At 39.8% G+C, this 16315-nt stretch overlaps 1 protein-coding gene across 1 annotated transcript in view; it reads right to left on the minus strand.

Moving 5' to 3' along the window:
* The window catches only part of CFTR (CF transmembrane conductance regulator), a 164052-nt gene extending 147933 nt beyond the window's left edge, over positions 1–16119 (minus strand). The window contains exon 1 of the mRNA XM_072783316.1: positions 15981–16119. Coding sequence (XP_072639417.1) covers positions 15981–16033 — 53 coding nt within the window. The 5' untranslated portion in view covers positions 16034–16119. The remainder of the gene's footprint in view (positions 1–15980) is intronic.
* Positions 16120–16315: the final 196 nt, after the last annotated feature.

Genomic DNA, 16315 nt, shown 5'->3' on the forward strand with positions numbered 1-16315 from the left:
AGGGACAACTGAACAATGGTGATAACTCTAAAAGATTTAAAATAAGGTTAAAAGTTGGAGATAAAAGCCAATGGCAAAGCACAGGCTGCAGATGTAAAATCAGACAGGGGCATTTGGGGGAATGTGATCTCCATAATTCAGAGAATTCACTGGGCTTAGTTCACAAAAGAGAAGGGTTAAATTTAGAGAAGAGAAGTGTTTTTTAAGAGCTTGGTAGTAAAGATGAAAAAGGATGAATTATAATAATCATGCTGATGATGGTATTTACCACTTATTACAGAACTGCTCTGTATCTGGCATTACTTGCTGTCATTTAATACATGGACAGTACTTAATTTAATGCGTTAACTTAGAGGATATTTTTGGATATGATCTATATATAAACCATGAACTTCTTCGGATAAAGCAGATTGCCCTTCATAACACTGGTGGGCCTCATACAGTCAGTTATCGGCCTGAATAGAACAAAAGGCTGACCTCCTGAAGCAAGAGAGAATCCTTCAGTGTACTGCCTTCGGAATAAAATGGGAACATGAGCTTTCCTGGGTCCCCAGCCTGCTGGCCCACTCTGCAGACCTTGTACTTACCAGCCTTTCTAATCATGTGAGCCAATTCGTAGAATAAATCATATGTATATAGATCCTATTGGTCTATTTCTCTGAGGACTTGCCTAATACACATAGTAAACGCTCAATGACTGTTGGATATCATTATAATGCTGAGCTGTGTTAAATGAGGATAACTGACTGTACTGAGGAGCATAATGCCATCACTGGAAGATAAGTAAATTGTCCCAGATCATACTGTTAATAAGTCACAAAGTAAGGATTCCAGCCAGGTTTGTCTAATTCCAAAGTACATCTTCCACTACAATATTGCCACCTAGGAGTTGACAATGAGGATTAGACACAAAGTGGAATGTGAGACTATTTTCTCAGAGTATAGAGTGGATGAACTAAGGAATTCAAGGAAAGGTCAAGAACAACCAATCTGGAGGGAAAACCAGCTCATGGTTCTCAAACTGTGGGCCCTACCACCTACTGTTCCCCAGAGGTACTTTAAGGAGCTTAGCAACTTTGGATCTGAGATGTCAATATTTTTAAGCATGTTTTACTGTTTTAAAAATAGGAATTGGGCAGCCCGGGTGGCTCAGCAGTTTAGCACCACTTTCAGCGCAGGACGTGAGCCTAGAGACCCGGGATCGAGTCCCACATCGGGCTCCCTGCATGGAGCCTGCTTCTCCCTCTGCCTGTGTCTCTACCTCTCTCTCTCTCTCTCCTCTCTGTGTTTCTCATGAATAAATAAATAAAATCTTTAAAAAAAATAGGAATTAAAAACATCACACCTTTTTACATGTATTGTATGAACATTTTAGCATACTGGATTCATCCAAACATTTTCCTGGACAGTCAGGCTAACTCATTGAGGGTCCACTGCATAGGAAAGGTTCCCCTGACATTTCTTCACACAGATTTATTTATTTTTCTATTTCTTCACACAGATTTAAAAACATTACAATGTGTCATTGATTATTTCCACACTTCATGAGAGAGTGTGTCACTGCAGATACACATGGACCAAGCTCAGTTAACAACCCACCATATCTCTGGCATTCCTGCTCACACAAGATCTCATCCCTGCATAAAAGAATTGTGCAATCTCCAGAGAATGCTAACAAGCCACATCAGATATCATCATGGTTTTACAATACTTTATCATGTTTACACAACAGTACAGTGACACTGATTATAAAAGTCAGCATCAATTTAGTTCCAGCCTTTTCAAAAAAGAAACACTACCTTAAAAATGGAGGGTTTTTTTTTAAAGAAATCTCCAATAACTACACACTTATTCACACCATTACCTACCACTTTCTCATTAGCATCATAATTAAAGTTTTCTTCTAAGCTTTCTTCATATTCAGATCAAAAATATTCTTGTGACTCACTCTTGGCTCTTCACAGCTATGAACAGGGTGACAGTAACAAGCTGCATCCATAACACATTCACTTACGGAACAGGCAGTATGAATTCAAGGCCCAGTGAAGTGCTGAGCTTGAGCAACTTCTACTTTTATTACAGAGTCTGGGCTGACAAACTTCACACTAAATATTAACTGTTTCCTTCTTTCAAAAGTAGATCACCGAGTAATCTTTCTCAAGAAATTTCAAGCAAGAAACTAAATTTAAGTTAAAAGTCAATCTTGGGAGGTGCACCTGGGTGCAAATAATTCAACTGAGGTCACAGGAATTGTACCTTCCTTGTACCTTCAATACATTGCCAAGTTTCCAGACTACAATTCATTCCTGGGCCTGGTGGCTGACAAGTTTCCTTTGACATCAGTTATAAGAGGCATCTCGATTTCAGAAACGTAACACTGTGGAAAAGGCAAACATATAGGACCAAGAAAACAGTGCATAAATGTTCGATAATCATTTCAGCCCTTACTTGGGAGCAAGACGTTACCTATATCTCTGTATTTATGGAAGACCTATTGTCTTACATCGTCATTTTTATTTGCATATATTGCAGTTCCATGGAAGATGTCATTTGAAAAAAAAAAGGAAGATGTCATTTGGAAATTGGGATTCACTGATGAAACTATTGTTATCAAAAAAAAAAAAAAAAAGTTGTGAAAACCACTGCAACTAGGAAAACCTGAGATACATATACAAAATGTCAAACGTCACCATCCGACAGGTGACTCTGCCTCTTGCTTCAGTCCCAAGAAATAGAGTAAGAGTAAACATAAGAAACAGAAGACAAAAATGATGACCATCTAGGAATTGGTGATCACAGCAGTACCCCCACGAGGGCAAATGGGGGTGAGGGGTACACTGCAGTGACTGAATCTGGAACTCAGCTGAGGGCTGAAGTCGGTAATGGAAGGAGTGAATGCCAAACCTCCAACAAAAAGCCTAAGGCAGTAGCTTTGATGAAGTGGAAAATAACAGGAAGGTAGATTTGGGGGGAAAAATGAGGGGTGATGGCTAGTACCTAGATAGAACGAATCAGGATAAGATAAAAAGTGCCTGCTGGTTTGGTACAACCGAGCTATTCCCGTGTGACAATAGTTGGCTATTGGCGTGAGTTTCGGCTGACTGCATCTTTCATTCTTCAACAGGAAGACCTCATTAACCTAAGATAAGACAGTGCCCTTTCCCCCTCCCCCCTCCTCTCTTCCTCATCCCCCTACCCCCAACAACAAGCAGCTTGTCACATGGACCTAAGTGGGAGGGCTTGCTTCTGGCACTTCCAAGAACAGAGTCTGACCCCTTATTTAAATGATACTGTTTAAAATAAATAAATAAATAAATAAATAAATAAATAAATAAATAAATAAATAAATAAAAAAAAAAATAAATGATACTGTTTCTAATGCTTGTATCAAAAACAATACATTTCAGAGACAAGAATGTTAAGAAAATCTATATAAGAATCGAGTGAAATCATAAAATTCACCAACTCCATTCTAGGTTTTTGGATAGTGTGATATACTAGTTAAGAGCAGAGCTCTGGATTTAGACCAATATAAATACATATCTTGACTTCACAGAAACTAGCTGGGTGACTCTTCATAATCTTTCTAAACCACATAATTCTTAGATGTAGAATCTGTTTGGAATTGAAGAATTCACTGAGGTCATATAGACAATCCCCGGTACGTGGCAAACGTTAGGAGGTAGTGGGAGACCAAAGTACAGATTTCAAGAAGTACATAAGAGAAAATTTTGAATTCGGTGGCATATTAAACTATATCTATGTTTCTATTGTTAATTTACTGAAAAAAAAATGGTAAACTTTCAAAATCCTCTTCCCTGGACACACTAAGAAAGAAAAAGGAAATGAGGAATGTTGGGAGAGAGAAGGTTCCTGGAACTGGGAGATGGAATCACTTCCATCTCCCCCATTTTATGATTATGTGTTGGAATCCTGTCATTTGTCCTCAAATCTGTAGTTTTTCAATCTTTTACTACAGTTGAGAAGCAGTAGTTGTGCCCTTTTAACCCATTCTCCCAGATTTTAGTAGGCAAAAAGAATCACTTGGAATGTTGAAAAAAAAAAAATGTGGTTGTCCTCTCCCAGAGATTTTGACCTAGTAAGGATGGAGCAGGATCTAAGAATCTGCATTTTGATGTGATATATATATCGAATGCATATGATATATATATATAGCTTAAGTTTACTTAATAATTAATTCATAATTCATTAATAATTAATATATCAATATTTTTTAAAGCAGGTAGTTGGCAGACCAGTTTGAGAAGTGCTTCTCTAAAGCTATACAAATATTGTTAATTATGAAGAGGCTCCTAATTTTCAGAGCATATGTATTTACCTAAAGAATTTCTTTATCCTGTTTCTAGCTAGATTTCCCTTTAAACAGAATAACTAAATTTTAATAAAATTTCCAGAAGAGCAGATTTGGTGGCTCATTGTTTTTTTCACAGTAACTTACACAAATCCAGAATTTGACTCTATTCTGCAATAATAGCAGCCAGAGTAACAGAGTGTGTCTTGGGGAAGACGCAAGTTGTGTCGCTACCCTAACAGCAGCAAAAACAATTGAATCAGGGGCACCTAGGTGGCTCAGTCAGTTAAGCATCTTCTGACTCTTGGTTTCCACTCAGGTCATGATCTCGGGGTTCTGAGACTGAGCTCCAGAGCCTGCTTGGGATCCTCTCCCTCTCCCTCTCTCACCCCCTCTGCTCCTCCCACCCCTGCACATGCAGGTACGTGTGTGCTCACCCTCTCAAATAAATAAATAAAATCTTTTTAAAAAGCAACTGAATCAGCAAGTTTTTAATGAGTTCAAAAAGGCGGCGAAATTACCAAATTAGTATCTCAAGGGATCCAAAGACTGTTCAAGGATTAAATCTAATATACCCAGGGACACCTGGGTGGCTCAGTTGGTTAAGCATCTGCTTTGGGCTCAGGTGGTGATCCCAGGGTCCCTTTTAAGACAGCCCAAATGCTTCTCCCTCTCCCTCTGCCACTCCCCCTGCTTGTGCTCTCTTGCTCTGTCAAATAAATAAAATCTTTAAAGAAAATCTGATACATATTTCTAAATATAATCACCTTACATTTATATTTCATAGGAAAAATTTTTATTTTAAAAATTGCATCAAAAAATTTTTATTGTCAAGGAATTGTTGACTTCAAGTTAATTTTATTATATTAGATGATCTTCAGTCTATTTTATAAATCAATAAAAATAAGTGCCCTTCATTAAAATGGGCAAGGGAAAAATCTATAGGCATATAATGGCCTCTGTGCCCCAAAGGAAGAAAAAAATTGCATCTTTAAAAATATTAACATAAAAATTCTAGTAAAAGAAGAATAATTAGAATGTATAATAAGTTTTGATATGTGGTCTAAGTTTTCAAAGTACTATATTCCTGGAACATACCAGACACTCAATATTTATGTTAAATAAATGCAAGTATGTGTTCATGAATGAATGACTGAAAATCACATATACATTTTAAAGTCATTACTTTTACATTAATGAGTTCATTTTGTAGTGATTCTAATAAAATTCCATTACATAGAACTTAGTTCTCTTGTTATTGGGATGGCTATTTTTGAGCTTTAATTTCATCAGTTCATAAACTCTTTAGTACATGAATAAAATTCTGCATCTCATCATAGATATATGTATATGTATATATTAAGTTTTTATTTAAATTCCAGTTAGTTAATACACTATGTCATATTCATTTCCACTGTACAATATAGTGATTCAACAATTCCATACATCACCCTGTGCTCATGCAAGTGCTCTTCTTAATCTCCATCACCTTTTTAAACCATCCCTCCACCCACCTCCTTTCTGGTAACCATCACTTTGTTCTCTATAGTAATGAGTCTGTTTCTTGGTTTGCACCTCTCTCTCTCTCTTTCTATATTTTATCCTCTGAATTACCTGATTTATGTAAATATCCTATGTCTGTTTAATGATGTTGGTCCCAATTGACTCCATAGTCAAATTAACCCATGGGGGATTTATCTGCATTGTGTACTTTCATTCATTCACAGTGCATATATACAAGTGATATGCTGACATTTCTGGAAAAAAAGAGAGTAACCCTATTATATTAGAAATGGGAAAAGATGCTAATGTGAGTTTATAGAAGTCAATTCTTTCAGTTGAAGAGAAGTATTTTTGATACTAAATATTTCATCAGCCTACTTATTATTTTATCGAAAAATGTACTCAGAGGTCCAAGACTAAAATGAAATTAAAGGTCCTCTTTTTTTAAAAGATGAAATATGGTACATACGTTTAGGAAACAATTTTGGAAATAATCATTTTGACAATCTGGTTTAAAATCAAACTATCAGGCATCCTGAATACTCACATGAGATCTGAAGAGAAAAATATTTCGGGGTGGAAAGTCTATCTATGGCAAAGTTGTTTATCATCGATCTTCCAAAGGAAAATGATAGCATGCTAAGCTGGAATTTCCCTATGACGTCCTGTACATTACACAAGAAAGCAAAAGAAACTTATTTTCCTATTTTATGTTATACTTTAGAACACATGGATTTGGTAAAACTGATTTTTTATTCAGAATTAAACATTTCCATCAAAAAATAAATTTTAGGAGTCCCTGGGTGGCGCAGCGGTTTAGTGCCTGCCTTTGGCCCAGGGCGTGATCCTGGAGTCCCAGAATCAAGTCCCACATCGGGCTCCCGGCATGGAGCCTGCTTCTCCCCCTGCCTGTGTCTCTGCTCCTCTCTCTCTCTTTCTCTCTCTCTCATGAATAAATAAATAAAGTCTTTAAAATATAAATAAATTTTAGAAGCATATCCATAAACCGAATTAGTCCAGTTTTATTCAATTCAACAAGTATATTTTATGGGCCTCCTCAGCCAAGGAGTCAGAGAGATGCTTGGTACAAAAAAAAAAAAAAAAAAAAGAATAAGAGCCTCTGCCTTGAAGGACACGTCAAAAGGTGCATATGCAAACAGGATGTCAAGAAGTCCCTATAGTCAATAGGTCCCTATGAGACAAAACTCTTCTGAGAAATTAACTAGCAGCTTTCAAGCTACTATTTTTCTCTTCGGAAAAGTCCATTTTGCACGTTTGTTTCACTTCCTTTTAAAATTACCCAAATACTGAATAACAATAGTGTGAATTACACATGAGCCTTGAAAATTTATCCTAGGTCTTTTTTTGTTTATTTTTTTCTTCTATAGGTCTTTAAGCAATTTTAAAGCTGCATATTTTGAAGCTTATTGCAATAGACTTTTTAAAAAAGAATATTTGTGGCTGATTTATGTAAACGCCTAATGTCTCACTGGTGAAAGCTGTATGTGAAAACTATCTGAAATTCCCATACAGTGCCCATAACTGCAGTTTTATTGGAACACAGCCATGCCCATTTGTTTGCATATTGTCTCTGGCTGCTTTCCCACAATGGCAGAAACCACATGGCCCACAGCGTTGAAAATATTTACTATCTGGCCCTTTACAGAAAAAGTTTGCGAAACTGATCTAAAGTATAGCAATGAACTTGGGGCACCTGGATGGCTCAGTTGGTTAGGTTTCAGACTCTTGATTTTGGCCCAGGTCTTGATCTCAGGGTTGTGAGTTCAAGCTCCCCAATGGGCCCTGCACTGGGCTCTGTGTTAGACATAGAGCCTACTTAAAAGGAAAAAATAATAAATGAAAACAATAGGGCATAGCAATGAACCTTTCTTAGTAGCTTTATTTTCCAAAGTTCACAGAGATGTTTAAAATAAACGTACAACGAGAACTTCTGAATAGTTTCTCCCATATGCTGCCTCTAGAAGTAGGACTGGCAACCCTCACTAGCAAGAGACTCAGTCTCTTGTTGCTCCCACAACCAACTGGGCTCCAGACTGGGCTTTGCATTCCTCTAAACACAGCTGTCAGACCTCCGGGCTTCTACCTTTTCAGCTTAATTTCCACCTACTGATCTGACTGGTACCAGATGAAATTTGTGGGTCTCTTTCAAATTAAGAACTTAAAGTTAAGGGGCACCCGGGTGGCTCAGCGGTTCAGCATCTGCCTTCGGCTCAGGTCATGATCCCAGGGTCCTGGGATCGAGTCCCACATTGGGCTCCTTGCAAGGAGCCTGCTTCTCCCTCTCCCTGTGTCTCTGCCCCTCTCTCTCTCTGTGTCCCTCATGAATAAATAAATAAAATCTTTAAAAAAAAAAAAACCTTAAAGTTAAGAACATCACTAGGCATTTGCGGGGCGGGTGTGATGTCGGGTAGAAGCTCAGTAGGTAGTGCTAAGAAAAAGAACTCTTGTGTGTTTTAACTGACTCAAAGTTTTAACATGAAACAATGATACCTAATCTCTTCCAGAATGAGAATCTTTTGTTAGCGCGCGCGCACACACACACACACACACACACACAAACACACAAAATATTTCAGGCTAGTAGGTGTGCTTTTATTTACTCAGTCACCGCAGACAGTACCTGCAGCCCCGAGATTTTCATGCCTCCTTGAATGTCTCTATCCTAGAACTCCGAGGTGTAAAACCCGCTGTGAGAGAAGTGAAGTTCTGAGGAGGTGGGGGCACTGCAGACCCCACCTGAGTTGGTGGGTTTGGAGGGCTGGGAGGTAGTCGGAGGGTGTCAAGTAGAATTTCAAAGTAGATCTTAACTTGTGCCATCCTTAGAATAGCAGCTGCTTATTCCTGACACTCTCAAGGTGACTCCATAGCACAATAAAGCCAAACAAGTAGCCACTTTAAATCCTTCCCTGAACACCACCCTGGACTTCACTGAACGGGGGAAGGCAGTATTTAGAATCCTGTCACTCAGACACCTTCATTTCACCTCTCACTTTAATATATTTTCAAACAACCGCATTACCTGGCCCTTGGGCCGTAAGCATCATTTCCTCTTTTACTTAAAGAGAAGTGCCAGGCCCCCACTCCCACCCCCAAGTCTCCTCCCAAACTCCTCACACAGCCAACGTCATCGTCACCCACCCTGTCACCCAAGTCAGCACATCTAGACCTTATCCTCGATGCTTCTCTCTCCTTCACCTTCCACATCTAATCAGTTGCCAATCCCACTCCCACTCCCAAATGTCTGTTTAAGATTTTTTTTTACTTTTAAGTAATCTCTACACACCCAACATGGGGCTAGAACTCATGACCTCGAAATCAAGAGTCACACAGTCTACTGCCTGAGCCAGCCAGGGGCCCCCCCAAACTGTCTTTCAAATCCATTTTTCTACCCCTACAGCTCACCGTTCCCTCGGCAAAACTACAACAGCTTTGAACTGGTCGTGTCACTCCTCGGCTCAAAATCCATGGCTTTTCACTTCCAATATGACAAAGTACAAATGAAGCTCACCGAGCTCCTTATAATTGGGCCCTGGCTAGAGTTTCAGACCCATCTCCCACAAATCTGTCATACACTGCATGCTCCGGTCACAGGGAACATTTCTGAATTCTTTGAAGGTGTCATGCTCCCTCTTGCTGCCAGTCCTACACAAAATCTGCTGCTCCCATGTTTACATTTTTCCTAACCCATCCCAGGCCTCTATGGACAATCTCCTTTAGGTGTCCACTCAAGAGGCACTTCTCCGGCAGGCCTTCCTTAGCCAGCCTTTGACTAGATTCGATGGCCCATGGAGTGTTTCTAAAAGCCCCTGAGACTCTGGGTTTCAGAGAATTCATTCCACGAAGGCAGCACCAATTTCTTTCTTGCCCATCTCGGCTTTATTAATTGCCCTGCGTAGAATATAGAAGGTGGCAACTAAATGAATTAGGGAATTCCAAGCTGCCCTGAGTCATCACCTATGGAGGAAGTACCGCTCTGATTCAGCTCCTTGCAGCAACCTATGGGAGACTTCTCTGATTTTATCATAGTAAAGCCCCGTTCCAGGACTGAGAATTCTAAGAACTTAGCAGAAACCTTTAAATCATTTCTTTAGATCCCATGAGCAAGGAATTAGCAAATAAGCTTCCTCAGGAAGGATAAGACCTGGCCATAAGGAGACACAAGAAAAATTTGACAAAATAATTATTCTGAGAATTAAGTCTTATCAGAGGGCAGCCCCGGGTGGCTCAGCGGTTTAGCGCCGCCTTCAGCCCAGGGTGTGATCCTGGGGACCTGGGATCGAGTGCCGTGTCAGGCTCCCTGCGTGGAGCCTGCTTCTCCCTCTAATTGTGTCTCTGCCTCTCTCTCTCTCTCTCTCCCCCCCTGTGTCTCTCATGAATGAATAAATAAATAAAAATCTAAAAAATAAAAAAATAAAAGTCTTATCAGAATGATGGCACACTGCAAAACAGCTGAATGTCATCGTTCTACAATACCTATAAGCCTCTTAGGTTGATCACCACAGAATAATGATCATCACAAAGAAATATTTATTAAACCAGCACATGCAGGAGTCTTGCTATGGTCTGAATACTGTATTAAACGAGCCCGAGAAGGCCCTGACATCCAGGGCTTTACAATTTGGGGAGTCACTGATGTCAAAAGACAGGAATAGGCCCATGGAGCTGCGACCTGGACAAGCCTTGCGCCTGGGAAACAGCTGCCAAAGCCAGCTTGCTCAGAGCCCATAAGAAATCTATTCCTTCTCTACACCATGGCTCCTGATTGAATTTTTACAGGTTTCTTGCTGAAAGAAGCCTAAGCTCCTTGCCAACACAAAGCTCAATAGTTAAGCCACTTTGCAATGCTAATTTGCCTCTCAAACAACTAGCAGGTCAATTCTGGGGGAGCTGGTGAGGTGAGGAGCACCTGAGATGGCAATGTTGTGCTTTGCCATGAGGCACTGAACGTGGGTGATGCGTTAACCTTCAGTCAGGCCCCGCAGCCAGACCTCCGTCATACTGTTTTCCCCTCTTGACCTCATGGCATCCCAGGGATTTTGTTCCAGGGATGTGCTCTACACGGATGCGTCAGGAATCAGTGGAATCAAAATTGCCAAAATTGCTGCTGAGTCAGAGGTGTTTTTAAAAGTTTGACAAACAACATATAGCTGCCTGCTAAACGGTTAACACCCTTCCCTGGTGGTTCTGCAATCCTATACTTACATGGCAGCTCTATGCCACCGAAATTACAGGTTCCTGTGAAACGACACGAACAATAATGATACATCTTATAGGGGTGCTCGTTGAAGGGCCTTTTAAACAAGTTTGAGCATTTATGCGTTGACAATTACCATACTAAGTCCTACTTCCTCCCACAAAACAGAACCGGAAAACTGGAAAACCATGATTTCCCTAGTGTACCAGTTGGCTCCACAGGGTATTTTGATTGTTGCATCAAACATAAAATATTGATGAAAGGGCTAAGAAACATAGATTCCACTTCCTGTTTAACAAAGAATTGAGCATTAAAGCTAACCCATCTGTGCCATGTGTTTTTAAGTATATTAAGAATACCTCTGGACTGTCAAGTAAGTAGTAATTTGAACTATTGAAATAGTTCAAAACCAAGGAGGAAATTTTTTAAACTAGCCAAATTGACTAAAAAAATTAATTATATATACATATTATATATATATATCTACTAAAAGAAATTTAATTATATATACATATACTTTATATATTAAAATATACATAAATTCGATTTCAGCCATATCATGCCAAAGAGATCATCTTAGAACGGTGAAAGTAAAAGCCAATCAAGACTGACATGTTTCCAGGTTGGAAAATCTGAACTGTATTATTAAAACACGATCAGCAAAAAGTGGATGCATAGAAGGGAATAGCAAGGGACCGCGGTAGGAGTTAACATCTGTCAGTGCTCAGGCCACGCTGTCCAAGAGAAAGGGGTGTGTGTTCCACAGGTGGTCTCCTTCGGTTCTACAGGAGACAAAGCCATGGGAGAGGAGGAAAGCCTGCGCTGTCCTCACTGGATGACATCTGTTCACTGACTAAACGGACTCCTGGTACTCCGACCCCTTTGGCAGCGGGACATCTCAAGAGGAGTTGTGCATCTCCTACTGGCCTTTTGTTTCATGCATCTCTAGTTCTTTTGGTTTGGATAGGCCCAGCCTCGTCCGAGAGACACACCTGACACAGCGCCTGCTTACTGACCAGGACAGGACTAGACCCTTGTTTGAGTGGCCGAGTGGTCTTTCTCGGCAGCAATTCTATGAATGCCTGCCAACAAACTGCAGAGATATTTATGACTCTGCCATGATTTTAGATTTCCTCATGCCTTACAAACGAGTAGCACAATGTAAATACAAAATCACCGCCATGGATTTTTTTACAATGTGCCATAACTTGTATGATCAAACAAGGGTGGTCCTCTTCAAAACTGTGATCTTTATGGTTCTTTCATTATAAGCTTATTGTAATTATGCTTCTGTTGCTCAAAGCACTTAATGTTTAAAAAAAAAAAAAGCACTTAATGTTTCTCTTCATTAGGAAATGTTTTTTAAGCTTGCAATACATGTTTTTGAATGATAATACCTAAACTTAAGTAGCACTAGGCTGTTAACAAAGCAAATTATGATGAAGAATCTACTCTACAGGGCAGATTTGATTTCAAGATACAGTCAAAAGTCATTTAGAAGTTCAAGTGATCAATCTGGGTAATAGGACTAATAACCTAATGCAAGTTCTGACTACAAGCAATGAAGCCACTAGCTCCCCATGAGAAGAAACTTCCATACCGTGTTTAAGGTAATTTCAGAAAAAGAATCCAAAAATATTTTGATCAGAGGCAGGATTTTTAGAAGGAGTTTGGTTTTCATTGATAGCTATTTTGATTCACCACACCCATTCTAATACATAAATCTAGTTTGTGTAAAAACCTCTCATCACTTTGTGTTTAGTAGTTATAAAAATATCTTAAATGGTCTTATTAAGCAGAGATTTATGCAATTCTTGGCCTTAGATCCTAATAGTATTGTAGTGACTCTCTGATCTTATTTGAGACTTCTCTGCGGAGCTTATCAGGAACCCCATCCAGTTTTGTAAGAATCTGTGGCACTTAGATTCCGTGGGGTTCTGACAATTCTTGAAGCATTGATCTAGACTCCTGGTATGGATGCCATGACTAAAATCCAAGGTATTCAAGACTTCAGATGCCTTTCAAATTTTGAACTTGATGTGAAGCCCATGCAAAATTAGGAAAGTACTTAAAATTATCCCAAACTTTATTAGCTTTTCCAAGAGATTTAATATAACCTATAACCCAGGCCATAATAGTTTTACTTCGAAACTAAAGGGGTTATATCCAGAAAGTTAAATTCTAAAGTATTTAACAATTTGTGATATAAACATATGACTTTTCCCCCCTCATATATCTAGTAAGGCCATGATAGATGAGATTTTACCTGAATTAAATTCTCATCCAGGCCCATAATCTTACAGACTGATAGTCATAAAATTTTATTCAATAAAGATGAATTGAGGATCTTATGTAAACAGAGTACTTGGTATGGTAATGAATGTAAAAATATAATAATAATAATAGCTAAAATTTACTGGGCTAACCGCTTCACAAGCATTTTCTCAACAGATTAACTCCAATGACATAGGTCCTATTAGTCTCTAGTTATAAAGGTCAAGCCACGCAAACACAGATATGTTAAGGGACTTGCCTCAGGTCACACAGCTCAATCTAAACACTCTGAATCACAACAGTCTGAATCCAAAGCCTAACACCCTTGACCACGAAGCAGTAGTGGTCAATGCAGAAAATAAATTTCTTACCCCTTTAGAATTAAAACCAAGAAGAAAGTTTATAATCACTTCTATTTTAGGTGATTGTCATTCTCATAAATAGTAGAAACTTAACTTTTTAAAATACACCTCTTCTTAGAGCGATTATGAAATAGTTTGGAGAAGAGGAATGAGTATGTTCTTAACAAATGTAGTAGCCATTATAATACATTTTTTAAAGATTTATTTATTTATGAGAGAGAGAGAGAGAGAGAGAGAGAGAAAGGCAGAGACACAGGCAGAGGAAGAAGCAGGCTCCACGCTGGGATCCCGACGTGGGACTCGATCCCAGGACTCCAGGATTGCACCCTGGGCCAAAGGCAGGCATTAAACCACTGATCCACCCAGGGATCCCTATAATACATTTTTTTTAAAAACAAATCAACCTCAAAGCATTTTTTAAGCTATACTAAAACTTATAAGATGATCTATTGAAAAATAGATCAATAGTGATCTAATTTAAATCAACAATGTGCTAATTAAAAGTTCTTTAGCAATTAGAAGTAGGCCTAGGATATTCATTTTTCTGAAAACTGCATTTTTAGACTGATTGGCACTTACGTTCCTCAATACGCTCTACTAAAAAAGTCTACAATTTATGCCAATTAGCATTCTTTGTTACTAGGAAAATAAATGGACAGATCATCCAATTTTTATAGACAGAGTAACAAAAGGTGCTGAAAACGTAAGTACAAAAGATAATTCCAAGGAGTGAAGCCCTTCTGTCTTATCCACAGGGACGAACTTTCCTTCAATGGCCAACGGCCATTCCTTACCACCTGAGTTCCACACTTACTGCACATGCAGAGAAGACATGGAAAAATATGAAAGTACCTTCTCCTCCTCACACACACACACACACACACACGTGGGCATTTTTATATTTGACTTTTCTGATACCTAAGTATGCTGATTCACTGGATAATTATGAGCCTAGTAACATTCCATGACAGAGCTGCACCTATTCATTCATCCACATAAGTATAACAGGAACAAAGTAGATACAGTATGCAAAGAACACTTCAAATTTAAAATGCTACATCTAATTACACTTTGCCTAAGACTCTGAACTTAGATTCCATTTTTAAAAACATCCTTAGATGAAGTTTGCAAGCTTTTATGGCTCATTACATGCAAAGTAGGATAAGAGTTTAATGTATTACATGTCAGTTGTGTATAACTTCAGGATCTAGTCCTATGACTTCACATTTCCATGATAATTCTGATCCTCCTCTGCCCTTTAAAAATGTATGACTTGTAGGGGCGCCTCGGTGGCTCAGTTAGTTGAGCACTGGACTCTTGATTTTGGCTCAGGTCATGATCTCTGGGTCTGGGATCCAGCTCCAAGTTAGGTAGGTGCTGACTGGTGTTTCCCGTTTAAGATTTTTCTCTCCTTCACCCTCTGCCCCTCCCCTCCTTCTTAAAAAAAAAAAAAAAAAAAAAAAAGCATAACTTGTAGAATTGGCTTTTTTTTTAAGACAGATATTTCAAAGGATTTGTTTTCATCCTTAAAAGAAAAATGGAATACTGGCAAATAAGTGTTAGATTTACTCAGTATCATAACAAGAAAAACTTTAAGCTCATATTACCCACTTCACCCGTCTCCCTTAAAGAAAAAGTGCAATATTCAATCAACAAATGTTTTCTGAGCACCTACTACATGCAAGCATGGCACTTGGAATAGGCAGGCCACAAGATATCCAAGTTTCAAGGCACGAAGTGGGCGAAACAAGGGACCAAACTTAAGTATTTGTTATCAACAGGTTGTTTTTGTTCTGTTTTTGACATTTATTTGTTCATGAGACACAGAGAGAGAGGCAGAGACACAGGCAGAGGGAGAGGCAGGCTCCCGCGACCCCGGGGTCACGCCCTGGGCCGAAGGCAGATGCTCAACCCTCGAACCACCCAGGTGCCCCTATCAACAAGTTTGTAATTCATTAATTTCTTAGAAAAACCTAAGAAAACACTTGCACAGTAGTACATCTGGGCCCTGAGAGTACAGTTTCCAGTTGCGAGTAGTTCAGCCTTCAAAGTGAAGGTGAAGCTCTCTATCCAAACGACTGGCTCCGGTGTGTCTTTAATCTCCTCCTCCCAACGCCTTCTATTTTGTTCCCAACATCCCCAGCCTCCTTCACAACAATGAATGACAGCGCATCTTACAAAAAAAAATAAATAAATAAAAATAAAAAAAATAAAAAAAAGCTATTCCTCTTTCCCCAAAACCCAGCAACTACACACACACCCTCTTCTTTCGCGGGCACGTGTCCTTCCAAAACTCAGCAGGACGCCCCCTCACCTGAAGAAAAGTTTGGAGAGGACGCTGGCCTTTTCCAGGGGCGACCTCTGCATGGTCTCCGCGGGCGTCGGGCGCCGCCGGGCAGGCCGGGCGCGAGCTCCTGCTGCCAAGCGCCCTGCTCCCGCCCCGCCGCCGCGGGCTGCTCGCCCCTTTTTCTCTGACCTGCCGTGATGTCATTTGCCGCCAGCCTCCCCCCACCCCTGCCCCGCACACCTCCCCTTTGCTTTCGCTGCTTCCCCCGCCTCCAACGCCCAGGTTAAAAGCTGGGCGCCGCCCGGCCCGGCCCCCAACTTGCCCGAGCCGCTTCCTCCACCTGCGCGCGCGGCCGCTCCGGG

The sequence above is a fragment of the Canis lupus genome, chromosome 18 (genome assembly GCF_048164855.1).
Source record: "Canis lupus baileyi chromosome 18, mCanLup2.hap1, whole genome shotgun sequence".
NCBI classification, from domain to species: Eukaryota; Metazoa; Chordata; class Mammalia; order Carnivora; family Canidae; genus Canis; species Canis lupus.